Source organism: Lampetra planeri, chromosome 42 (genome assembly GCF_965212315.1).
Source record: "Lampetra planeri chromosome 42, kcLamPlan1.2.h2, whole genome shotgun sequence".
Taxonomy (NCBI): Eukaryota; Metazoa; Chordata; class Hyperoartia; order Petromyzontiformes; family Petromyzontidae; genus Lampetra; species Lampetra planeri.
Window position 1 is genome coordinate 4,422,080 of NC_136148.1, and position 26,244 is coordinate 4,448,323.

The following is a 26,244-nucleotide window of genomic DNA, read 5'->3' on the forward strand; positions in this document are numbered from 1 at the left end:
AATAAGCGGGTAGCATCGTCGCACAAGGCAGTGGGATACTGCTGGATGCTTCCTGATAATCAAAATTATTATATATAACGCGGATGCGAATTGGGTATAACGCGATCAAGCGAACGGAACCACGTTGCAGTGCGAGTTTGGAATAAGCGGGTAGCATCGTCGCACAAGGCAGTGGGATACTGCTGGATGCTTCTTGATGCTAGCCACGCGCAACCTCCGCCTTTGTTCGGCCTGCGTGCAATTCTCACGTGTTATCGCGGACTGTGATCTACCCCCTAAATTATACACGATCCATTATAACGCGATTGTTACATCACGCGCCGTTTCTTCAGGCGCGCACGCAACAACGACTACCGCGTCACAGGAGAACAGGAGAGTGTGCGTCCAAACCTTATTTCGCATCGTACGCAGCCGACCGTGCTGACTGACCGGAGGGTTTAAAATCCCAGACAAAATCGAAGTGATTTCCTGCCAAACATCTCGCTGGATTCGAGATGTTTGGGGGCGAGCGGTGTCCAGAGCGGGTAGTTTGCGGGGCTGCTCCTTTATCTGCGCGCTCTGCCGTCGAGACGGCCTTCAATGTGTCGCCGCTGCAAACCTCCCTGGCGAATATCTCCCCTTGAGTGGCGCTTCGCTTTAATCAAAATCATATCGCACCGTGAATAACGCTGCGATCCTTTATTTAATCAGGCGTGGCGCAGTGCGTCAAGACGAGGGGGGTGGGGGGGGGTGTCTGGCCTGATTCGTTATTGAGTTTTAATTTTTTTTTTAAGAATAAGATTTGTTTCGTGTCGGAGGAAACCAGATTTCCCGAAGAAATCCAGCTCAAATATTAAAAATCATCATCATATTCAACGAGTTCGTGACTTGGCAATGGTGCACGAGTAGCATTAACTAACAAAAACAAACAAAAAAACGCGTTAGTCAACGGAACTGTGGGCTTAAAATCTATACAGCTATTGATTTGTATATACACACAGTATATTTTCTCATTGTATAGAATTCAAAACAGATATATATCTGTTTAAGAATCGATGTTACGATGGCGCTTTGAGTGGCAGATTTGCGCCGGGAAGGCTCCACAAGCGTGTGAGCTGAATCACAATGTGCGTGAACTGCCGTAATGATACATAATTACACATACATAGGAATAGGCCGATGTTTCAGGCAATGGGCCTTCTTCGTGAGCCACGTATAGAAAGGCCAGCACGGTATGGAGACCGAGGGGGAGAGAGAGATAAGAGTTCGACGCTTCCACTTGTTTAATTCCAGATTTGAAGTTTTCGTGACTGCAAGAATCCATATTCGGTAAAGTCACGTAGGAAAAAAATAGTTGTTTTAATTTAGTAATTTAATTTAAATTTAGTTAGTTTAATACGTAGGCTTTCGCGACCAATATTATTCATAATCAACGTTTTTTGGGTTTAGATGGCGTTATTTATAAATGTGTCGTAAACCTCCACCACCCGACACGGCCAATCAGTAAAAAAGTGTCACGTTGACAATTTAGTTGTTTTTATTTTTATTTCATTTTTTTTTTCCTACGTGACTTTACCGAATAATATCAAAGAGCATTCCACTTGTTTATTTAGACCGTGGGCCTGGTTGAGAGCGGCGCGTTTGAATGACGAGCGGTGTTTGAAGAACCACGTGAACAGCTGCACCGATACAGCAGGAGGTGCTAAGTAGCAGGCAAGCCACGCAAACCCTTCAATAATTAATCACGAAGCGTGACGAATTCTCGCCGGGGCCCCCACGGTGTAAACAAGTGGGGCCACGGTGTGAACAAATGCCATTCTCGGCCTCACCCGAAACGTCGCCGATTTAAATGTTTGCTATCACGCCAAGTCCACACAGTATTATTTATTGACAAAATGTCGAGTTTTTCTTTCTTTCTAAATTTTGGAGCTTTCGTGACTGCAGGAATTATTCTTTGGTTCTTTCGGTTAAGTCACGTCTAAAGATAAAATAATAAATTAAATAATAGCATATTACGACGTTTCGATTGCAACACAAGCAATCATCAGGCATAAAAGAAATAGCAACAAAAATCTAACTAGAAAACTATAGACAGACATACAAGCAGACAGACATCACAAGGACACACAGAGAGAGAACACATCGGCACAAAGAGAGAGGTCGTTTTTGTGACGGTCCCTTAAATATAGAGAGGGGGGCGGAGAAAGGTTAGACGATCTAACCCAAACAACCTTAGACGATCTAACCCAAAACCTTTATTATGAATAATATTACTCTTTGCTTCTTTCGGTAAAAGTCACGTAGGTAGAAAATAATAAAACAAAATCAGTCACGACGTTTCGATCGCAACACAAGCGGTCGTCCTCAGGCGGAATAAAAAAACAATCCAGCAGTGGAGCTGCTGAACTAGCGAGAGAGTGGCTACAACAACAAGGTTATAGATGTGGCGATGGGCAAGCAAACGGGGTCTTTACCCAAAGAACCAAAAAGTAATGGATTCCTACAGTGACGAAAGTTTCATATCCTTCATATCAAGAATGAATAATATTGGCCGCGAAAGCCTCCGTGCGAAATCTAGATTTGAAGCTTTCGTGACTGTAGGGATCCATTACTCTTTGCTTCTTTGGGTAAAGTCACGTGGGTAGGAAAAAAATAAAAAAGATCACGACGTTTCGATCGCAACAACAACAAGGAACCGTCTTCAGGTGAGAGAGAGAAACACGCCGCTGTGACGATGCACCTGAAGACGGCTGCTTGTGTTGCGATCGAAACGTCGTGATTTATTATTTATTTATTTTTCTACCCACGTGACTTTACCGAAATAACCAAAGAGTGAGAATTCCTGCAGTCACGAAAGCGTCAAATCAAGATTGCACCGCCTCTACGGGGAGGATTTCCACACAACTCAGACATCACTTCAACCGAGAAGATGGATACAAAACTTAGCAATCTTTAGAAGGACGTTGATCAAGCAGGTAAAGTGTTCACTGTTGTGTTGGCCGACTCTCCGAGTTGCATTACATTTCTAAGTCTGCTAAGTTTGGATCTTTTTTCTTTTTTAATCCTTTATATTAAGTTCACTTGCTTGCTTGCTTGCGCGCTTACGACCGTGTAAATCTTTCGTTCGTTTTTTAACCCACTTCCCGTGATCCAATCGAGCTGACATTTTGCACACAGACTCGTTGTGCGTGACAATTTCTTTTCGTGAAATCTTTTTTCCAAAATTTTACACTTTTTAGGAAAAAAGAAAATTATATTTAATTACCAATTGCTTAATGGTGGCAGGCAATCATCTGACCCATAGGTGGCAGCCATCTCAAGCCAGAGGACGAGAGGACTCTAGCCGCCACGCATATAAAGGATTTATAGTGAAAAACTTTGTTTTTACGGGTTAATTTTTTCTCTCTCTCACCTCGTTCCCTCTTTGAATTTCACCCCCAGACTCTCACCCGTTATGGCAGCCCCTCCCCTCCCTCCCCCCCCGAGGATCGATATAATGCCCCCGTCACAGCATGCGTGTCTCTCTCTCACCTGAAGACGGTCGCTTGTTGTTGTTGCGATCGAAACGTCGTGATCTATTTATTATTTGTCTATCTACGTGACTTTACCGAAAGAACCAAAGAGTTCCTACGTGTTAAACTGAGTTTTTATTCTTATTATTATGTTATTGTTTTTGCTTGTGGACCACTGCCAACGCAGCTGCAGCAGCAGCAGCATCACCGCCGAGTAACTCATTGAACAAAGAAGGCTGCTTCAAAGTTGGTCTCGAGGCAAACGTGTGCGAAATGTGACCTCGCAACAAATTTATCGAAACAAAGTAACTCGATGGGATGGGACCCCGCCCGCTGATTACTAATCTAGTATATAATTGCAATAACCCCCCCCCCCCCTCAAATCTTTGCACCTGATGAGTTAATTCGTTAATGATGACGTCACCCTGCTGCTGCTCTATATAAGAACGGGAGACACAGCAGAGCCTCACCATTCTGGCGAATTGCCCCATGATGCTGGATGCAATTACCAGCGAAACGTCGTGCTACTCAAATTGTAAATGTTGTGGTTTCACGCTTCAACACACCGGTGGGCTAAAGCAGTGAACTATTTGTCTTTTGTCAACGTGACACTTTTTTACTGATTGGCCGTGTCGGGTGGTGGAGGGTTACGACACATTTATAAATAACGCGATCTAAACCCAAAAACGTTGATTATGAAACCTCCCACGGCTCAATGCGTGGCATGCGCGCCCGCCAGGAGATTCTTCGGAGGTGAATGAGCAAACGGAACGGCGTTTCGTGTTCAGTTTGTTTAACGCGCAGTAGCGAGGCTTTAGCGAGCAATATCACCCGTAAGAGGTTTCTGTGTTGTGTGGTTATATCGCGTAAATGTCAATGTGTCGTCAAACCCACCACCACCCGACACAGTCAATTGATAAGGTCACGTTAACAAAACCTGACAATTCGCTACGAGCACAGCACCGCACACCGGTTGTGTTGGACAGCAAATCCACAACGTTGTAAATGTTGTTTGTCTAGTGGTGGCGGGTTTAACGACACATTTATATTTACGCGATTTAACCCCAAAAAAACACCTATTATTGTTGTCCTTCCCCCCACCTTCAGTTAGCACGGTTGGCTACGTACGGTGCGAAAGAAGTTCATCATACAGTACGTACATACTACACTATACACTACTAGACAGTACATACTACACTACACTATACACTACTATATACTACATACTATACTACACTACACTCTACTAAACGCGACACTATACACTACTAAACACCACACTATACACTACACTACTATACACTGCATCACGATACTAAATTTTAAACTGATTTCTTGAGATCTGCTTTTTGTGAAACGGAAAGGAAAGATCGAGAACACAACGAAAAGAGGAGAGCGATGGGAGGGAGGGTGAGAGGCAAAGAGAGAGAGAGACGGGAAAGAGAAGAGGCGTGAATATGGAGAGCGAGGGTGAGAGGTGAGAAAATAGAGAGGTGAGAGAGAGAGAAACGGGGTGGGGGGGGGGGAAGTGGGTGAGACAGAGAGAGGGGAGGGGGTAGGTCTATTTGAGAAACGGATAGAAACAAAGATCAATCAGGACATCGAGATTGATTGGGACTATACAGCACAGAGAAGGCAAAATAACGGTGGAGATGAGCAGGACTGTGTACGAATAAAAGTTTTGCTGGCTGGCTGAGAGGGTCGGACGACCACGTCCAGAGGGCGTGCGCGGCTTGCTTGCATGCCGCAACCGGGTACCCGATACCCGTACCCTACCCGATACCCGTTTGCGACCCTGGTGCGGCCGGGTACGGGTAGGCCGTGAGTCACTGGTGAGTAACCGTTTGTCACTCATTTCCCAACGTCTTGTCTCTTCTCACAATTCAAGTTCCTAGAATCAACCCACCCGCGCCTGCAACATGGCTTCATCCCAGAGGTCGCAAACGGGTACCCGTACCCGGCCGGGTACGGGTACCCATTTGCGACCCTGGTGCGGCCGGGTACGGGTAAGGAATCAAAACCCATTTGCGACCTCTGCCAAAAAAAGGAGCAGTATTATTCAGCAAAGAGCCGCACAAGAGCAGAACGGAGCTCTTATTTGGGGAGCTGAATCGGGGGAGTGCATCACTGTGGACTGTATCATATTTTTGCACACAGCGTTGGTGTACGGTACTTTTTCTGCAATATTTTGCTGTCTTTTCTTGGATTTTCTGTTTGCACATAGTCACTTTAAGATGTTTTCTTGTTCATGTTTTTGTTTTTTGTTTGTTGCGGTTGCACCCGATTCAAGAGCCGAATGGCTCACAGGGCTATACCTAATACATGAACTTGAACTTGGTTTTATAATGCAGTGGGGGGGGGGGGGTGGCACTCGGGTGGAATACTACTCACCCCAAATCCCAGGCTGGCAAGAAGATGCCGAAAAAAGAGGTCCAATTCCTTGCCCTCGATGTAGCCATTACCTGCGCCCACACACAACAGCGACAACAACAAAGACCACCAGCTTAGCTTCAGATGCAGGTATACACGTGCGACGTAGTCACCACCGCAACAATTGCAGAGGAAGTTACGAAGGTTGATAAAATTATACAATCATACGCTCGAACAAAACTAGATTGAAGTGTAGCGGATGTATCTTCTTGGTTCTTTCGGTAAAGTCACGTAGAATGGAAATAACAAGAAGACTCTGTCTTCTCGACAGACCTGTTCTCCACCTGAGGACGGCTGCTTGCGTTGTGGCCGAAACGTCGTGAGAATTACTTTATTATGTTTTATTTTTATTATTTTGTTATTTCCATTCTACGTGACTTTACCGAAAGAACCAAGAAGATGAATCCCTGCAGTCACGAAAGCTTTAAATCGAAATGTAGCGGATGTATTTTATGTTAAAATGACAATCGGCAACTGTTTGATGGACGATTTACAGGGGGCTTCCTGGAATCCATTGCTACATTGAACATATGAAACACAGTCACTCCACTTTGGATATACAATTGCCACGGTGATTAAATCTTAGAAAGTCCACAAAATCACGAATCAAACACACACCAAATATAAAGATTCCCCAACAGACTGTAGGGACAGGTGCTGTTAGCGAGCACCTGTGAAGGCCGGAACGGTACACGAGGGGGTGGGTGGTCAGCACCACTCCCGACCGCCTTTGTCTCTCCAGTGACGATGTTTACACACCGCACCAGGTACTCATTTGAGGCTGAGTCGACCTAGGGGAGGCCCAGGACCGTTTCAGATAATCGTCACTGGTGTTGGCCGTGAGCGGGAATCGAGTTCTGGTCGCCAGGTTCATAGCGCAGCGCGCTAACCACTACACCACCGCTCCCCCCTCTCACACTCACACCCTCTCTCGAATTCAGACAATGACAAAGATCCCCCGTATAGCCTTAACAGACGGTAGGGGCAAGTGCTGTTAGCGAGCACCTATGAAGGCCGGAACGGTACAGCAGCGCGCTAACCGCTACACCACCGCTCCACACACACCCTTTCCCCCACTCACACCCTCTCACACACACATACTGCTCACAGATCACCCCAATGTCTGTGATGACGCCTCCACACACAAAACCTCAGCCAAAAAAAAACCCCCATCTCAATTCATCGGCCCCATTCTGTTCGCCTACTCGACTGTGAATGCGCTGTCTAAATATAGTGCTGGCGTGGACGTGTGTCGCAATGCACCTGGATATCTCCAGTTTGATTCGCAGCCCCAGCTAACGCCAGTGGCGAGCGAAATCTCTGCCCCAACCTCTTCACCAACAGCGGATTTGACCAGTGTGGTGAAGTATGGCCAACAACTCCCATGACTGCTGACACGTGGCGGGGCAAGCCTCGTGAGTATGCGTGTTGAACTTCTACGTATCAGTAATGTTCATCAATATCGTGAGTGCTTCGCGTTATGGATGTCCGGGGATTTGAAATCGCGTAATGATCTCATTAGGAAATGCCTCTATCGTCACATGAGCCCACGTCTGCACAGAAGCCCCCCAACTGGTCTCCCAAATAAAACCTTTAACCTCGTTTTTCAAAAGAATTCCCACCTCTCGCCTGAAGTAGCAGGCGTTTGAGACCCACGCCCCTCCGTGACACGGTGGACAATTATATGCTCATAGACTTTGTTTTTATACCTAGGTCATAGGTCAGAGGTTATGTACATCTCATCCTCTAATACTACAGGTCCGCTTGTGGTGGGGGCTGTCGCTGCACGTGGCCGCGTGTGACGCAGCGCTGTGGGAGGGCAGCAGCGAGGGGGGTTTGTGGATCACCGCACTCGATGTTGCGAAACTGCCTCCCTCCCTCCCTCGAAGAGTAGCCCTCCCCTGCCTCGCCACGACAATGCGGACCCCCGCCTGTTACATCTGCGTGGGATAAAGCGTTGCCCCCTCGCACGCAAGGCGGGTTTTTCTTCCGGATGCTCCGGTTGCCTCCGACATGTATACGCTTCATAATCAACGTTTTTGGGTTTAGATCGCGTTATTTATAAATGTGTCGTAACCCTCCACCACCCGACACGGCCAATCAGTAAAAAAGTGTCACGTTGACAAAAGACAAATTAGTTAACTGCTTTAGCCCACCGGTGTGTTGAAGCGTGAAACCACAACATTTACAATTTGAGTAGCACGACGTTTCGCTGGTAATTGCATCCAGCATCATCGGGCAATTGGTCGCGAAAGCCTACGTGTTAAAATGTATACGCTTTTTTATTTTCCTAAAACGCCACAATATATACAGGACCGCAGAGCTTGGTGGTGGTTTGGGGGGGGGGGGGATTTGGCACCGGCTCAAAGCTTGGCTGCTACTGCTGCCTTCCCACTCGTCTGTGGTTCCTCCTCCTCTCTCTCTCTCCAAGTCCTCCTCTCTCTCTCTGAGTCGTCCTCTCTCTCTCTCTCTCTGAGTCGTCCTCTTTCTCTCTCTCTTCGACAGCGAGCTGATACCGTGCGGCAGCAGCGACGGCATCACAAGCCGAGATTATTATTCTTGGCGATTGGAAGGGAGCTCAGAGGTGACCCTGTGATATCCGCTTCCGCGGGCCATTTGTCTGACGCAGGGCTCGGCATTGTTTCGTAGGAGAAGAAGAAGATGATCAATGTTGCTGTTCTCTCTGTGACCAAACATATTTCAAGACCCGCTTTTGCGTGCAGAGCCACCTGTACGCAAACGAAGACGAGTAGGTCCCCCCGTATAGCCTTCAACACACGTGCACACGTGCACACGTGCAGACGTGCACACGTGCACACGTGCACACGTGGACACGTGCACACGTGGACACGTGGACACGTGCACACGTGGACACGTGGACACGTGCACACGTGCAGACGTGCACACGTGCAGACGTGCACACGTGCAGACGTGCACACGTGTCCACGTGTACACGTGGACACGTGGACACATACACACCAGGTATACAGCAGCCACGAGAGGGGGACAGCCAACGTGCCTCCTTGAATTGACGCTTCGTCTCGTGACGACGATAGCGGGGGGTGGGGGATGACGGGGGATGGGGGTGGGGGCACATCGGGGATGTTTATTTATTTATTTACAATAAATCCTCAAGCGCGGCTCCGCTTCGCTCTGATTTGGCGCAATCCAAGAAGGAGCGGCCAAGGGAGAGCCCGGGGTCGTCAAACCCGCGACGAACCCACCACGCACAGAGACAAAGACCCCCACCCTCCCGTGTAGCCTTAGCAGACCGTTGGGGCAAGTGCTCTGTTAGAGAGCATACATGGACAAAGATCCCCCATATAGTCTTTACAGACCGTTGGGGCAAGTGCTCTGTTAGCGAGCATACATGGACAAAGATCCCCCATATAGTCTTTACAGACCGTTGGGGCAAGTGCTCTGTTAGAGAGCATACATGGACAAAGATCCCCCATATAGTCTTTACAGACCGTTGGGGCAAGTGCTCTGTTAGTGAGCATCCATGGACAAAGATCCCCCATATAGTCTTAACATACCGTTGGGGCAAGTGCTCTGTTAGCGAGCATACATGGACAAAGATCCCCCATATAGTCTTTACAGACCGTTGGGGCAAGTGCTCTGTTAGTGAGCATCCATGGACAAAGATCCCCCATATAGTCTTAACATACCGTTGGGGCAAGTGCTCTGTTAGCGAGCATACATGGACAAAGATCCCCCATATAGTCTTTACAGACCGTTGGGGCAAGTGCTCTGTTAGCGAGCATACATGGACAAAGATCCCCCATATAGTCTTTACAGACCGTTGGGGCAAGTGCTCTGTTAGAGAGCATACATGGACAAAGATCCCCCATATAGTCTTTACAGACCGTTGGGGCAAGTGCTCTGTTAACGAGCATACATGGACAAAGATCCCCCATATAGTCTTTACAGACCGTTGGGGCAAGTGCTCTGTTAACGAGCATACATGGACAAAGATCCCCCATATAGTCTTTACAGACCGTTGGGGCAAGTGCTCTGTTAGAGAGCATCCATGGACAAATATCCCCCATATAGCCTTAGCAGACCGTTGGGGTAAGGGCTGTGAGCAAGCCCCCGTGGAAACACACACGCACACCCAACAACAACCGCCATTCGCCACTAAGTGGCGGTGACGTCACCACGACGCTTGTGCCAGGCCATGTGCACCTTGAGGCCACGTGAAGTGTCGAACGCCCGCTGGCAGGAGGTCACGGGGCAGACCCAGCAGGTGCCACGGGTCGACTGACCGAGATGACCGAGATGACTGGCTGATGCACCACCTGTGCCCCCTACTGTACCAACTTGCTGTGCTTTAGCCACCCGGCGCTCCGCTCGTTGTTGTGAGCGTCGCTCCTCCGCCCTCCGTTGTTGTTGGAGAGCGACTGCCTCCAACTGCCCAGTAGCGTCCTTCACGAGCCTCCTCCACTGAGGCCGATCTTGACACCGCTGGTACCAGTCATCGGCAAGTCCACTCAGCTCCACGTCCTCCTGTACCACATCACTCCATCTCTTCTCTAGCCCGTGCCGCGCCCGTTTAGCCCCCTCGATCCGGCCGAACAAGTTTAGGCATGCGGTGGCTGGGCATGCGGGCTACATGACCCAGCCAACGCAGCCTTGCCTGCCGGAGGAGCTCACTGATGGGACTTTGCCCAGATCTTTCAAGGACTTGTGAGCTCCTCACACAATCCAGCCTGGTTAAACCCAGGATGGATCGTAGGCAGACCAGCCTAAATGTTTCCAACCGGCGAAGATGCTCCACTAGGGGGGTCCACGTTTCGCAAGCGTAGAGAAGGGAGGGAATGACCGTGGCCGAGAAGACCTGAAGCTTCGTGCGGAGCGACAGACCAGGTAGCTTCCACACAGCGTTACGCAACCGATGAAAAGATATTGCCGCTCGACTGATTCGGAGTGAGACCTCTGCTGATAAACTGGAGCCGGTCATAAGCACACTACCCAGGTATGGGAAACTCTCCACTCTCTCCACAACTGCCCCATCACCAATTGGGAGTTGTGGGGGTGGAGTGTCCGATGGTACAAAATACATACACGCACACACGCGCATACACGCACACACACGCCCACACACACACGCGGATATTCAATGCCCCAACCCCCAAGTCGAAGAGAGACGCGCTGCGAGGGAGAATGCGGTACATGCGATGGGATGTAGCCAGGTCCACACAACCACACCACCACCAGCACACTGCCAATTCACTCATCACTGCTCAAACCCAACCACAGTCGCCACACCAACAGCACTCACCACACCAACAACACTAAACATACCATCCACTTTCACCACCAACTAACAACACCAACCACTCTAATAGCGCAAACCACAACAACCACAACAAGCACAGTTGGACACAGCTGCAATGCAGTAGCTCAAGTTGATGCTGATGATAATGATTAATCTACTACTGCTGCTGATGATGATAATGATTATGCTACTGCTGCTGATGATAATGATTATACTCCTGCTGCTGATGATTACGATGATTATGCTGCTGCTGCTGATGATCCTACTGCTGCTGATGATTATGATTCTACTGCTGCTGCTGATTATGATTCTACTGCTGCTGATGATGATCCTACTGCTGCTGATGATTATGATCCTACTGCTGCTGCTGATTATGATTCTACTGCTGCTGATGATGATCCTACTGCTGCTGATGATTATGATTCTACTGCTGCTGATTATGATTCTACTGCTGATGATGATGATCCTACTGCTGCTGATTATTATGATCCTACTGCTGCTGATGATTATGATCCTACTGCTGCTGCTGATGATGACGATTTTACTGCTGCTGATGATGATCCTACTGCTGCTGATGATTATGATGATCCTACTGCTGCTGCTGATTATGATCCTACTGCTGATGATTATGATCCTACTGCTGCTGATTATGCTAATCACACTGCTGCTGATGATGATGATCCTACTGCTGCTGATGATGAGGATCCTACTGCTGCTGATGATGATATTACTGCTGCTGCTGATGATGATCCTACTGCTGCTGATGATGATTATCCTACTGCTACTGCTACTGATGATTATGATTATACATGCTGCTGCTGCTGATGATGATGATATACGACTCATTACTATAATGACGATGCTGCCGTTATCTTGGCAATGCTGATGTTTACACACCGCACCAGGTACTCATTTAAGGCTGAGCCGACCCAGGGGAGGGGGCCAAGGCTGGCTCAGATTATAATCGTCACTGGTGTGTGACGGGTTCGTAGCGCAGTGCGCTAACCACCTCGCCACCGCTCCCCGCATAGGCGCACACATAAAGCACACACACACGCACACCGACTGCGAGATGATACACAAAAGCTACGTTGCTTACAAAGGGATGAAAAGAAACACCGTGTGATGATGATGATTATTATTATTTAAAATGGCACGTTGCAAACTCCTAAATTAACTTATTTGATATATTTATAGCCAAAGTATTCACACGTGAATTACACACACACACACACACGTGTGTGTCGGTTTAGTCGATTGGTAAGGTGGATGGTGTTGTTAGCGAGCACCTATTAAGGTTGTACACGTCACTGCGAGAGATGTGTGTGGATGGCTAACACGCGCGCGGTCGCCTTTGTCTCCCTCGTGCTGATGTTGTTGTTGTTGTTGTGACTTTGTCTCCCTTGTGTTGTTGTTGTTGTTGTTGTGACTTTGTCTCCCTTGTGTTGTTGTTGTTGTAACTTTGTCTCCCTCGTGCTGATGTTGTTGTTGTAACTTTGTCTCCCTCGTGCTGATGTTGTTGTTGTTGTAAACAACATGGGAAGACCCCGGGGCTGGCCCAGGACACGCTGCTGGCGGGGCGATGTCGCTCGGCGTGGCTCGGGACACCTCGAAGTCCCGCAGGACGAGCTCGAGTCTGTGTAGTGTATAGTGTAGTGTAGAGTGTGTAGAGTGTATAGTGTAGTGTGTAGTGTATAGTGTTTAGTGTAGAGTGTGTAGTGTTTAGTGTAGTGTATCTATCGCCAGGGAGTGGGAGGTGTGGACCGCCACTCCTCAACACGCTGCCAACACGACCCTCAACCATGACGAGCGGACTGAGCACCGAACGAGCGAACATCATCATCGAGAGGAGCGCCGTGTGAGCGAGTGACAGGGACGTGCTCGGATCGAACTCTCTACGCGTGTCGGCCGTGACCTGGACTCGATCTCGGGGTTGGTGGACTTCTGAGACGCACAAAGACAAAGGTCCCCAATGTAGCCTTTAGCAGGCTGTCGGGGCAAGTTCGGTTAGCGCGCACCTATAAAGGCGCGACATCTACCTACGAGGAGGTGGGTGGCCAACACCACGCCCGCCTTTGTCTCCCCGGCGCTGATGTTAACTGACAGCACCAGGTACTCACTTAAGGCTGAGTCGACCTAGGGGGGAGGCTCAGGACCGGTTGAGATATCCGACACCGATATACAAAAAGCCAAAAGCACGCACACAGAGGCACCCGTATAGCCTCATGCATTGTTGGGGCAAGTGCTGAGAGCCAGCACCTGTTACACAGACACACACCACCCACATACGACGTAGACACACAACGCGCACACATCATGCTCACGGTTTAGCCTGATACAACTATCGGGGCAAGTGCTGTTCGCGAGTAGCAGCAGCAGCAGCGCCCCCGAGGGTCGGCTCGGCACACGAGGTAGGACGTGGCCGCAACCTCGCACGGCCGCCTTTGTCTCCCTCGTGGCGACGTTTCACAACAACGCGCCAGGGTGCTCGTTTGAGGCCGAGTCGACCTACGCGCGCCACACGCGGCAAGGCACCGGCCTTCACCTTACCGTCCGCATCGAAGTGTTGCCAAATGCGCAGGAAGGCGGCGGCGTCGATATTTCCGATCTCGGTTCGCTCCATGGCCCAGGTGCGAATGGCTGCGAGACACCCGGCACAGGTAAGAAGAGCGTTCCCCTCTCAGCATACAGGTGTGTGTTGCTGTTGTGTTGTTGTGTGTGTTGTTGTGTGTGTGTTGCTGTTGTGTGTGTTGTTGTGTGTGTGTCATGTGTGTGTGTCATGTGTGTGGTGTTGTGTGTGTTGCTGTTGTGTGTGTGTGGTGTGTGTGTTGTTGTGTGTGGTCGTGCGTGTGTGTGTATTGAGTGTACGTGTGGGTGTCTGTGTGTGTTTCGTGTATGTTTGTGTGAAAATCTACATGTGTGTTTGGGTGTACCTCTGTGTGTGTGCGTACACGTGGGTGTGCACACGTGTGTGTGTGTGTGTGTGCAATATACCGGTCTATGCCCACACACACACACACGAGGGTTCACACAGGCAGACACACGCCTGTGTGTGCGCGATGGTAACTGTGTGTATATTATCAAGATGTACACACCTGTGCACGTACCAGCAGTACACATTTCTCTAGATAACGGGCGTCTGTGTGTGGGCGTGTGTGTATCTGTGAATATACCTGTGCGTGTACCTGTGTAGATATATGTGTGTGTATGTCTGTGTGTGAATGGGTGTGTGTATAGATATCGGTGGGTATATCTGTGTACCTGTGCGTGTGTACCTGTGCGTGTGTACCTGTGCGTGTGTACCTGTGCGTGTGTACCTGTACTCCGTACGTACCTCCGACCAATTCGTCAACGATGTTGCTTTAACCGATACGCCGGTGTGTGTGTGTGTGAGCTTGAATGGGTGAATATCTTTGCTGCTGCTGATGCTCAGTGACTGAACCCAAATCTATTCACCGCACAGGTTCAAGTGACTGTGTGCGAGTGTGCGCCCCGTGTATTTATATTCGTGTGTGCGTGTACACGTGTGTGTGTGTGAGCGCGCACGTGTGTGTGTGTGTGTGCGTGTGTCCGTGTCTCGCGCATGCGTTTCTTCTCAACACAGCCCAGCCTCCCAAATCCTCCAACAACCCTCCTCCTCCTGCTTGCCCCCTTCCCCTCCCCGCCTCTCATCTAAAATTCCTCCACCCCCCACCTCGTTATCTCCAACATGCCCACAGCCAAAGCAGACGAAGATCCCTCCCGTGTCGTCTTCAACGAGGCTGTTCGCGAGCACCCTGTGAAGGCAGCGGGTACGTTGTGAGTGACCAAGCACCGCTCCCGGCCGCCTTTGTCTCCCTTCCAACGCTGGTGTTCACACACCGCAAGAAGGTTCTCGTTTTAAGGCTGAGTCGACCTAGTGGGGGGGAGCGGGGGAGTGGGGGGGCCAGAACCGGTTCCAATATCCGCCTCTGATTTTTTTTTCGGGTCGTGAGAATCGAACTCGGGTCACCGGGATTGCAGTGCGCTAACCACAACACCACCTCACCCCCCCACCACGCGCGCGTTCCTTCTCGGGATGCAAAGTGTTCACCCCGCTAAACCGGTAACCGTTTTCCCCGATCGATCAGCGGCTCCGAAACGTCGGGAAAGTCACAAACCGGTAACCGTGTTTTTTGTTGTTGTTGTTGTTTCAGTTGATTTTATTTTGTGTGTCTTCTTCTTTGCGACTGATTGCGCGCGGAGCGTTGTGGCGACGTCTCAGCTGCCGCGCCGGGAGATGGGAATGGATGGATGGGTGGCGAGGCAGAGGACGCGCTCGCCGTTACGCAACACGGTGGTGGCAGCATCTTTACGTTCCTCAGTTGCTGTGTTGTTTTATTTAAACGGTAAAACGGCATTTCGAAATGTGCGGCAAAACCGGTAACCGGTTTAACCGGTTTCGCCAATTGGTTACCGGTTAATCAAAAAACGGGTGCAGGATATATATTTTTTTGTTGTTGCAGTTCATGTAAAATTTCGGACGTGCATGAATATTTCAGCAAAAACTCGCCCCAAATACATCTCAATTGTACGATATATTACGGCTGCCTCTGTCAAAGGCATCCGTTTGATCGGGGCGGTGTGTGATCTCTCGTTTCTTTAACGAACACCACGCGACCCAGAACAACAATTAACTTGACGCTGCTGCTGCCGCCGCTGCTGCTGCTGCTGCTGCGTTGGCAGTGGTGCACAAACAACAACAATTTGAGGCTGAGTCGACCTAGGTGAGGCCCAGGACCGGTTCAAATAATCGTCACTGGTGTTGGTCGTGAGCGGGAATTGAACCCGGGTCGCCGGGTTCATAGCGCAGCGCGCTAACCGCTGCACCACCGCTGCACCACCGCTCCCCCACACACACGCGTGCACGCAGGCAAAGACAAAGGTCAACGATTTCCCGTGTAGCCTACATAGAGTGTTGGGGCAAGTGCTGTTGGCGAGCGCTGAACAGGCGCGCGGTCTGCCCGCGGGCTCGCTGTGCAGCTCCAGGAGTGGTGGGATGAGTGGTGGGGCGAGTGGTGGGGTGAGTGGTGGGATGAGTGATGGGGTGAGTGGCGGGGTGAGTGGCGGGGTGAGTGGCGGGGTGAGTGGTGGGATGAGTGGTGGGGTGAGTGGCTCAGCGCGAAACAAACTCTCAAATGTATTAAATAAACGACGTTCCGGGCAGTGGGCCTTCTTGATTGGTTCGCGTGCCACAAAGAAGGGGCATTGCGTGGCACGCCGCCTGTCATGTATGTTTTATTTTAAGTCCACGCAGCGATTTTTTTTTGACATGTTGATGAGTTTGTTGGCAGGAGGTGGTGGTGGGGGTCCAAGAGAAGGCAGTGAGCGCGCTGAGTTACAAACCCGGCGACCTGGGTTCGATTCCCACTCACGGCCACCAACACCGGTGACGGTTATCTGAGCCGATCCTGGGCCTCCCCTAGGTTGGCTCAGCCTCAAATGAGCGCCTAGGTGCGATGTGCAAACATCGCCACTGGGGAGGCAAAGGCGGCCGGGCGTGGTTGCTGACCACCCACCCCCTCGTGTGCCACAGTGCCGGTGACCTTCATAGGTGATGCTGCTGCTGCTACTCGCGAACAGCACTTGCCCCAACAGTCTGTTCAGACTATCGGGGGGATCTTTGTCTTTGGGGAGAGCTGGGGAGGGAGGGAGAGAGGGGGTGGGTGGGGTTAGGTCTGTTGGGAGTTTCGGGGTTATCAAGAATCGGATCCTCCTCTGCCTCAATTCTCCCACGATCAAACGCATCTCGCACGACGTGGCCAATTGTTGCTCATCGATGGAATCGGTTCAATATTCAACCTGGTCTCGTCGCTCAGCGCGGCTGCTGCTGCTGCTGCCTTTGGATCGCTGGGCCGATTCTCTCCGTGACTTGGGCGTACGCGTCACGCAGATGAACCAGTCATCCCTAATGACAATAATACAGGGCTGCTTCAAAAAATGTTTTTTAACACTTCTGAGAAATTTGTAACGAGATCACAAGGAATGTGCCCTCCGAGCTCTGGAGACCACCTGGAGAAGATTCCAGGCAACATATTGACAACGATGGCGAACAAGTGGGAGACTTTCTGACTCTTTGAAACTATTAACTCATACTTGGTAAAGTCACGTAGAAAGAAAATAAATTAAATAATAGAATAAGACGTTTCGATTGCAACACAAGCAACCGTCATCAGGTAGAACTAAATTTGATAGAGAGACAAAACACAGACACGGAGACACACAGACATACACACAAGCAGAGAGAGAGAGAGACACACAGAGAGACACACATAGACACAGAGAGACTCACACACAGACACACAGACACACACATAGACACACAGAGAGAGACTCACACAGAGACACACAGAGAGAGACTCACACAGAGATACACAGAGAGAGACACACAACATAGACACACAGACAGACTCACAAACAGAGAGAGACACACAGAGAGAGACACAACATAGACACACAGACACACAGAGAGACACACAGAGAGACACACAACATAGACACACAGAGAGAGACACACAACATAGACACACAAACAGACAGAGAGACAACACAGAGACACACAGAGAGAGACACACACACAGACAGCCAACACAGAGACACACAGAGAGACACACACAACATAGACACACAGAGACCCAATGCCTCTGTGTCGAGGCCTTAAATAGAGAGAGGGGTGGGGGGGCAGAGAGACAGGTGGGTCTGCTGGGGCAGCTTCTGAAGCAGAGAAATTAGCACGTCAATGAAAGACCCAACAAGACTGGTACATTCTAGAGAGAGTTGCGTGGAAATCCACCTCGACGCGACCGAGGGAGAGAAATAGTGAATGGACCTATGAGAGCCTGGCCAATTTTAGAGAGAGAAATAGGCAGTTTGAGAAAACCAAATTACACTTGTTATCGTGTTACAGTGCGTTATCCGTAACTTTCCATTAAAAACGATTGTCCCATATGAGTGTTAACATTTTTATTGAAGTATCCTGTATCCACACGTGCCCCATTGTTTCAACTGCCGCACCGAGCGAGGTGGGAGGCGAACCGGTGACACACAAAGACACAGTTCCCCCGTGTAGCCTTAACAGACTGTTGGGGCAAGTGCCGTTAGCGAGCAGCACCTATGAAGGCCGGCAAAGGTACACGAGGGGGTTTGGTGGGCAGCGCCAAGCCCGGCCGCCTTTTTCTCCCCAGTGGCGATGTTTACACACCGCACCAGGTACTCATTTGAGGCTGAGTCGACCTAGGGGAGGCGCAGGAGTGGTTCAAATAATCGTCACTGGTGTTGGCCGTGAGCGGGAATCGAACTCGGGTAGCCGGGTTCAGCAGCAACGTTTCTCTTCACTTTAAAACAAATTAAAAAAATAAGTAACTCAACACATTCGTCAATAACATTGTGGTTTTAAATAGAAACAAAAATATCGATACAATAGGCGACGTTTCGGGAAATAGTCCTTATTCATGACACACATAGCAAGTGGCCCTGTCCACATAGCACAATAATTAACTCCATTCATGTGCTGTGCAGAAGGTCCATTGTCCGAAACGTCGCCTAGTATATATTTGTATTTTACTGCCACGGTGTTCTTAATAAAATTATAATAAAAAAAATAAACGGTTAGAAACGTCCGTCGATAAACACGGTGGCCTTAAAATAATAAAAAAATATATAACAGGCGACGTTTCGGGCAGCAACTCTGTGCACCACTGCGAACTTGGCAGCAGCGGCGTCACCAAAATAACTTTGCTAAACTCGACATTTCTGATTCTTGGTTCTTCGGTAAAGTCACGGAGAAGGGAAATAATAAAATAACAAAAATAAAACATAATAAGATAAAGTTCTCACCACGTTTCGGCCACAGCGCAAGCAGCCGTCCTCAGGTAAAGAACACAGCTGTCGGAAAGACAGCGTCCTTATTATGTTTTATTTTTATTATTTTATCATTTCCCTTCTACGTGACTTTACCGAAAGAACCAAGAAGATGAATCCCTGCAGTCACGAAAGCGTTAAATCTAAATCTACATTTCTTCTTTTGATGTGATTGTAAGTTGCAGCAGACAAGTCTGTCTGCTGCCACACAACAACGCCCGATCCACACGCACACAAATGACCTCCGATCGAACAAGATAATTAGTCGCAATTATATTCTCATCGTCATCACAATCATCATCGTCGTTGTCGTCACCACCAGCAATGATCTATCCGCTTCCGATTACAGGTCTCCACTTACCTGTGTAAAAATAAAAGATGATTATTGTTGTCATCATCGTAGCCTTGATACGCGTCATGTCTTGTGTGTGCGTTCCTTGAAACGCCTTCGGTGAAAAGTGGCCCCGCAGTTCTCCGGGGCCTCGTGCTTGGAGAGCCAATCAGCGACCGGGGCGACCACGTGGCCCAACTGTCACGTGTTCGCCGTCGTGCGGTTGGTTTCGCGGTATCGAACCCACCCAGCGGCCGCCCTAGTTAATACTGCGGTGCTGTGTGTATTCACTTAACGACATACCACCTCTACCACTATTGCAGCGCGCTATCTGCTTGACAGCTGACGTTAAAGATCCCGTGACGACGTTCGCAAGGGCGTGCCGTCGCGTGCCGTGTGCTGGCCTCATAGTCCACGATCTGCCAAATGTGGAGTACATTTCGATTTAAAGATTTCGTGACTGCAGGGATTCATCTTCTTGGTTCTTTCGGTAAAGTCACGTAGAATGGAAAAAAAAACATTAAAAAAAAAATTATCATGACGTTTCCACCTGAGGACGGCGTTGTGGCCGAAACGTCGTGAGAATTTTTTTATGTTTTTATTTTTTTTTATTTTTTTTTCCATTCTACGTGACTTTACCGAAAGAACCAAGGAAATGTGGAGTAGCAGCAAGGGTTTCCGCCACCACTAATTATTCATGATAAAGGTTTTTGTTTGATCGCGTGAATATAAATGTGTCGTTGACCCACCGCCGATCAGTAAGGGTTGCCACGTAAACAAAACGTGCGAATCGGTTACAACTTCAGCACACCGGTTGTGTTGGAGAGTAAACCCGCGACATTTACAATGTAAGTCCAGGTACTGTGTGACGTTTCGCTGGTGATCACAACAACCAACTTCATCAGGCGATTTGCAAAGAACTGTGAAGAAGTCAGGTGATGCCATCTCATTATATTTTTTACTATTTCTTTTATTTAACCGGTTTAGCCACCCGGTGCACCAACTGATTGGCGACCGCCACTCCCGATGGGAAGTTATTATCGCAACGAACAGTTTTGAAAGTAAAAAGCAAACACAGCGATAGCTCGGCTTACGTCGGGGGGGGGGCGGTGCGTTGCTGAAAGGTGCGGCGATGACGAATATCGAAACGATGTTAAATCGAAGCGATCGACAGGGTAGTAGTAGTAGTGGGTGGGTGGTGGTGGTGGAGGTGGTGGTGGTGGTGGTGGTGGTGGAGGTGGTGGTGGTGGTGGTGGTGGTGGAGGTGGTGGTGGAGGTGGTGGGTGGTGGTGATGGTGGTGGTGGAGGTGGAGGTGGTGGAGGTGGAGGTGGTGGAGGTGGAGGTGGTGGTGGTGGAGGTGGTGGTGGTGGAGGTGGTGGTGGTGGTGGTGGAGGTGGTGGTGGAGGTGGTGGGTGGTGGTGATGGTGGTGGTGGTGGTGGAGGTGGTGGAGGTGGTGGTGGAGGTGGTGGAGGTGGTGGTGGAGGTGGTGGGTGGTGGTGGAGGTGGTGGGTGGTGGTGGAGGTGGTGGGTGGTGGTGATGGTGGTGGTGGTGGTGGAGGTGGTGGTGGTGGAGGCAAAGGGGCTGAGAGTCAACGCATAACGAGACAGGACGGATGTTCGATGCCGTCAGCGACGTTAAGTGTGGGGGGGGGGGAGGGGGCGGTCGAGGCGACGCAAATCTGGCGGCGGGCGTCGTGAACAAAGATTACGACGTAATCGCGAAACGCCGTTAAAGGGGGACGAACGCAGATCGGTGGTATTACTGTACGAATGCGTTGAGTTCCATCAGCCCAAATATTGGCCAACATTATCCAGCTGCAGCAGCAGCAGCGACAACATTTGTCGCGGCAAGCACCTTTTCGGATCGGCTTCGACTTTCTGCGTCTCATTTATCAGCAAGGGTCAGGCTCGTCACATACAAATTCTACTGGATGAGCGGATGTTATTGGCAAAGGCACTCCGTGTAAGGTATGGGCGCACACCCCTCCCCACACCCCCCAATCCCGGCTCCCCCGCCTCGGTTTAATTGTTAAACAATTAGAATTAATTGTTATAATTATAATAAATTATAATTTGACCGTGTCCCGTACGCTATTGGTCGTTTGCGCATTGCCCTGCAAGCCTCGTCTCGTTCGAGTGTCCACGATGCTTTTAAACATATTAAAATTCACGTGACCCTCAATGAGCCAATTTTAAAACGCAGTGCCCTAATTAATTTCTTCCTTCAAAATACCTTAGCCGAATTGCTACACGCGCGGAGGGCAAACGACTCATTAACGGTCCCATTAATGCGAGCCCACGGCCTAATTTGGATAACACTCACCACGGCGTTCTGGAATTCATTACCAGACGTGACGCCCACCCTCGATTGTTTAACGCATCATCATCAGCCATGGTCAATCTACTGCTGGATGGATGGTGGTGGTGGCACACGCCTGTGACTCAGCACGAGTCGAGGCAGCGACGAGGGTTGGCGGATCACGGACACGCTGGGAAAATCCGCTCCCCACGAAGAGCCAGACAGTGGCTCACCAGGAAGAGGACATTCCAGCACAACAACGTATACATCCCATCTGTTCCATCTGGACGGGACAGAGCGTTGCCTCCCTGGCACGCGTGGGGGTTTCTCAGGCTTGTCCACCTTCACTCCCACGTGTCAACGCTCACTGATTGCCCGATATCAGCTTCATATACATCGGGGACTCCAGAGCTTGGTGGGGGTGACGTTTGGCACCGGCTCAGCAACGCGTGGCTGCTGCTGCCTTCCTGCTCGTCCGAGTCGTCCTCTCTCTCTCTCTCTCCGAGTCGTCCTCTCTCTCTCTCTCTCTGAGTCGTCCTCTCTCTCTCTCTGAGTCGTCCTCTCCCTCCGAGTCGTCCTCTCTCTCTGAGTCGTCCTCTCTCTATCCGAGTCGTCCTCTCTCTCTGAGTCGTCCTCTCTCTCTGAGTCGTCATCTCTCTCTGAGTCGTCCTCTCTCTCTCTCCAAGTCGTCCTCTTTTTTATTTAATATTATATTATTATATTATTTTATTTTTTATTTTATTTTACTTTTATTAATTTTAATTATTTTTTTACCTACGTGACTTTACCGAAAAAACCTAAGAAAATGAGAGAGGGGGGAATTTCACCACCGCGTGGCAGGCGGGCACGAGGCGTTTTAAAATCGGTGACTTCGTGTCAACTACAGGGGACAACCTGCGGGCACCGGGAAGCCGCACGCGGCTCTGTGAAGAATCGTTTCGTCCAACTCGCTGCACTGGACAGAGGCTCACCACCACCACCACCGCCGCCACACGGACGTGATGATGATTCATTTCCCACTCAACGAACGGCTTTTCAACGCCGGTGGCGATTGTCTGAACCGGTCCTGCGCCTCCCACTAGGTCGACTCCGCCTCAAATGAGTACCTGGTGCGTCGTGTACTAATATTGCCACTGGGGAGATAAAGGCGGTTGGGCGTGGTGGTAGCCACCCACCTCCCTCGTGTGCCGTGCCGGCCTTCATAGGTGCTCGCTAACAGCACTTGCCCCTACAGTCTTGCTAAGGCCACACGTGGGATCTTTGTCTTTGATGTAGTGTAGCGGTTACAGCGCACTGCGTTACGAAACCTACAACCCGAGTTCGAATTCACACCCACGGCCATCCAACACCAGTGACGATTATCTGAACCCGTCCTGGGCCTCCCCCTAGGTTGACTCAGCATCAAATGATAAAAAAAATATCGCCACTGGGGAGACAAAGGCGGCCGGGCGTGGTGCTGTCCACCAACCTCCCTCGTGTGCCGTGCCGGCCTTCACAGGTGCTACTGGCGAACAGCACTTGCCCCGACAGCAGACGATTAAGGCCACGCGGGGGGACCTTTGTCTTTGTGGTGGCAATCGCCAATATTTCTGAGCCAGCTTCACGTGCCCGCAACGCCACCTGGCGGTGGCAGGGCACCAGTGCAGCCGAAGAGAATTCTAACTTAATTTGGAGCTTTCGTGACTGCAGGAATTATTCTTTGGTTCTTTCGGTAAAGTCAGGTATAAAGAGAAAATAATAAATGAAATACTAGCATACGACGTTTCGATTGCAACACAAGCAATCATCATCAGGTATAAATTAAATAGAAACACAAATCTAGTATACTTAGAAATGTAATTTAATACAACAGAGAGTCGGATAACATAAGTCAACACCCTACCTGGTTGATTACGTTCTTCCTGAGAATGCTACATTTGAGAGAGAGATAAAACACAGAACCAGAGACATATAGACAGACATATAAGCAGACAGATATCACAGATATACATAGAGAGAGAACAAACATAGGCACACAGAGAAATCACGCCTCTAATTATATCGGTTAAAGGCGCGGCGCTGCAAATTGCTTCGCTCACGCTACTGCTGACGGATCGGGTCTCCACTAGAGGGGGGCCCTGGGAGTTCAGTGCCGTGTTTTGGTCTCCGCCGCTCTGCTGGTCAGACTTCACTGCTAAACATCGTTTTTAAAAACACATTCCTCCTGCGGAGGGAGCTGGTAGGAACGTTGGGTTGCTCGGTCAATGGCCAGGGTCAACGGCGGCGTGGTGTATTCCGCAAATATGGCCGACTGTGAGGGCGGGCACAAGCCGGCGTGAGTAGGTTAAACGTTGAGTTTGATAAGGGCACCACGGGGTGACCAGCCCCTCCCCACCCCGCCCAGCCCCACCCCTCCTACCCCCCACCTAGCCCCACCCTCCCCACCCAGCCCCTCCCCACCCAGCCCCTCCCCACCCTTCCCACCCAGCCCCACCCTCCCCACCCATCCCCTCCCTGCACGACGGACACAATAATCCTCTGTGGGCTGGTGTAACCAGGAGGTTCCTACCAGTATAACTTCTACAAGTGAAGGTTTATTATCTATGAGATCACTTTCATTTTCCCCGTATCGATGATTGAACATCTTAACACCGCCTGTCGTGTTATTGCTGCTGCCGGGAAAAGGTAACGTCTACCAATTTTTTTCCCAATCATTTTGATGCCGGCAAACGTGGTCCCATAGATTTATTTCAAGCACCTTGAGTGCGTTGACATTCGCATCATATCTCCGAGCTGCTCGCCGTTTGGAGGCCGTCCATAAATGACGTCACGCACCTAGGGGTGGGGGGTCAGACATTTGTGACGATGTGTTACGAAGGGGGGGGGGGGGGGTTGAGAAATGTGACGTTACGTAAAAATGCGCAACTTTAAATATAGACGACACGTTCTACTTAATTAAATAGACTTTTTAATAAATGTTTTCTCCTACAACATCAGAGTGCAGCGCCACATTAAATATGCACTACAATGACAATAGTTTAAAGCGATTTGAAGCATGTTTTATTTTCAAAATTGAAATATGGTTTTGGGGGGGGGGGGGCAAAGCTTTGTGACGTCATATTTGAGGGGGGGTCTGACTTTTTGTGACGCCGTGTGACGAGGGGATGGGAGGGGGGGGGGTCAAAAATCGTCCAAAATCGCGTGACGTCATTTATGGACGGGCCCTTACACACACACTCCAAAAAACCAACGTATTCCTCAATAACACTGTGTGTGGCATTAAAAGAGAAAACAAAATATTATAGGTGACGGCACGGACCCACTGAGCTAAAAACTATTTGTTACTGGTAGGAACCTCCCGGTTACACCAGCCCACAGGGGATTATTGTGTCCGTCCGTCGTGCATTCAAAAATGGGAGGGGTGGGGCTGGGTGGGGAGGGGAGGGTGGGGAGGGGCTGGGTGGGGAGGGGCTGGGTGGGAAGTGGGAGGGGCTGGGTTGGGAGGGGCTGGGTGGGGAGTGGGAGGGGTGGAGCTGTGTGGGGAGGGACTGGTCACCCCGTGGTGCCCTTATAAAACTCAACGTTTAACCTACTCACGCCGGCTTGTGCCCGCCCTCAGTCGGCCATATTTGCGGAATACACCACGCCGCCGTTGACCCTGGCCATTGACCGAGCAACTCAACGTTCCTACCAGCTCCCTCCGCAGGAATGTGTTCAGAAGCGAGCTGGCCACCAATTGTGATAGCTCACCCAAGTGGCTTGTCAAGTGGACATTTATGGCAGCCTCATATGAATACACGCGTGGTGTTGATGCTGAATGTGGAGATAAAACCGGAAGACCCCGGAGAAAAATCCAGGCGACCACAGGGAGAGAGGCACGCAAACTCCAAATATAGAGCAGGCGTTGTCAGGGTTGGGATCGCACCCACGACCTCCTGTGCACCAGGCGAGGTAGTTAACATCTCACCACCGTGATGATGGATGAGACATGCAAACTCCAAATATAGAGCAGGCGTTGTCAGGGTTGGGATCGCACCCGCGACCTCCTGTGCACCAGGCGAGGTAGTTAACATCTCACCACCGTGATGATGATGAGAGAGACGCAAACTCCAAATATAGAGCAGGCGTTGTCAGGGTCTGGATCGAACCCGCGACCTCCTGTGCACCAGGAGAGGTAGTTGATATCTTTGGGGGCTTTGACAGCAGCATGATGATGATGACGATTGGGGGGGGGGGGGTGTCCTCACTCGTCGTGTTGTCGGTCGGGGGGGCGGCACGTCAGGGGGACCGCACTCAAGGCCATCAGGGGCAGCCCAGTGGCTCGTGGGGCCTTGCGATGGAGACCGATTTCAGTGTTCAGTGGTGACACTGCAGTGGCAGCCTGCGAGAAGACCACGTGACTGCAGAACAGCTGCGGCGGAGGAGGGCAGCCGCTTCACGCACTCTCCTCCAACTCATAATTGTATTTCACAACTATCATGAATTGCATTTCACCATTATCAATTGTCCTCCACTCGTCGTCATAGTCAGATGTCGACTTTTCAAATACAACAACA

General features: G+C 50.1%; 1 protein-coding gene across 1 annotated transcript in view; it reads right to left on the reverse strand.

The window, feature by feature from the left end:
- The window catches only part of LOC144732225 (secretagogin-like), a 59,712-nt gene extending 44,946 nt beyond the window's left edge, over nucleotides 1–14,766 (reverse strand). The window contains exons 1-3 of the mRNA XM_078613625.1: nucleotides 14,534–14,766; nucleotides 13,750–13,839; nucleotides 5,883–5,953 (exon numbers count right to left, since the gene is read on the reverse strand). Coding sequence (XP_078469751.1) covers nucleotides 5,883–5,953; nucleotides 13,750–13,822 — 144 coding nt within the window. The 5' untranslated portion in view covers nucleotides 13,823–13,839; nucleotides 14,534–14,766. The remainder of the gene's footprint in view (nucleotides 1–5,882; nucleotides 5,954–13,749; nucleotides 13,840–14,533) is intronic.
- Nucleotides 14,767–26,244: the final 11,478 nt, after the last annotated feature.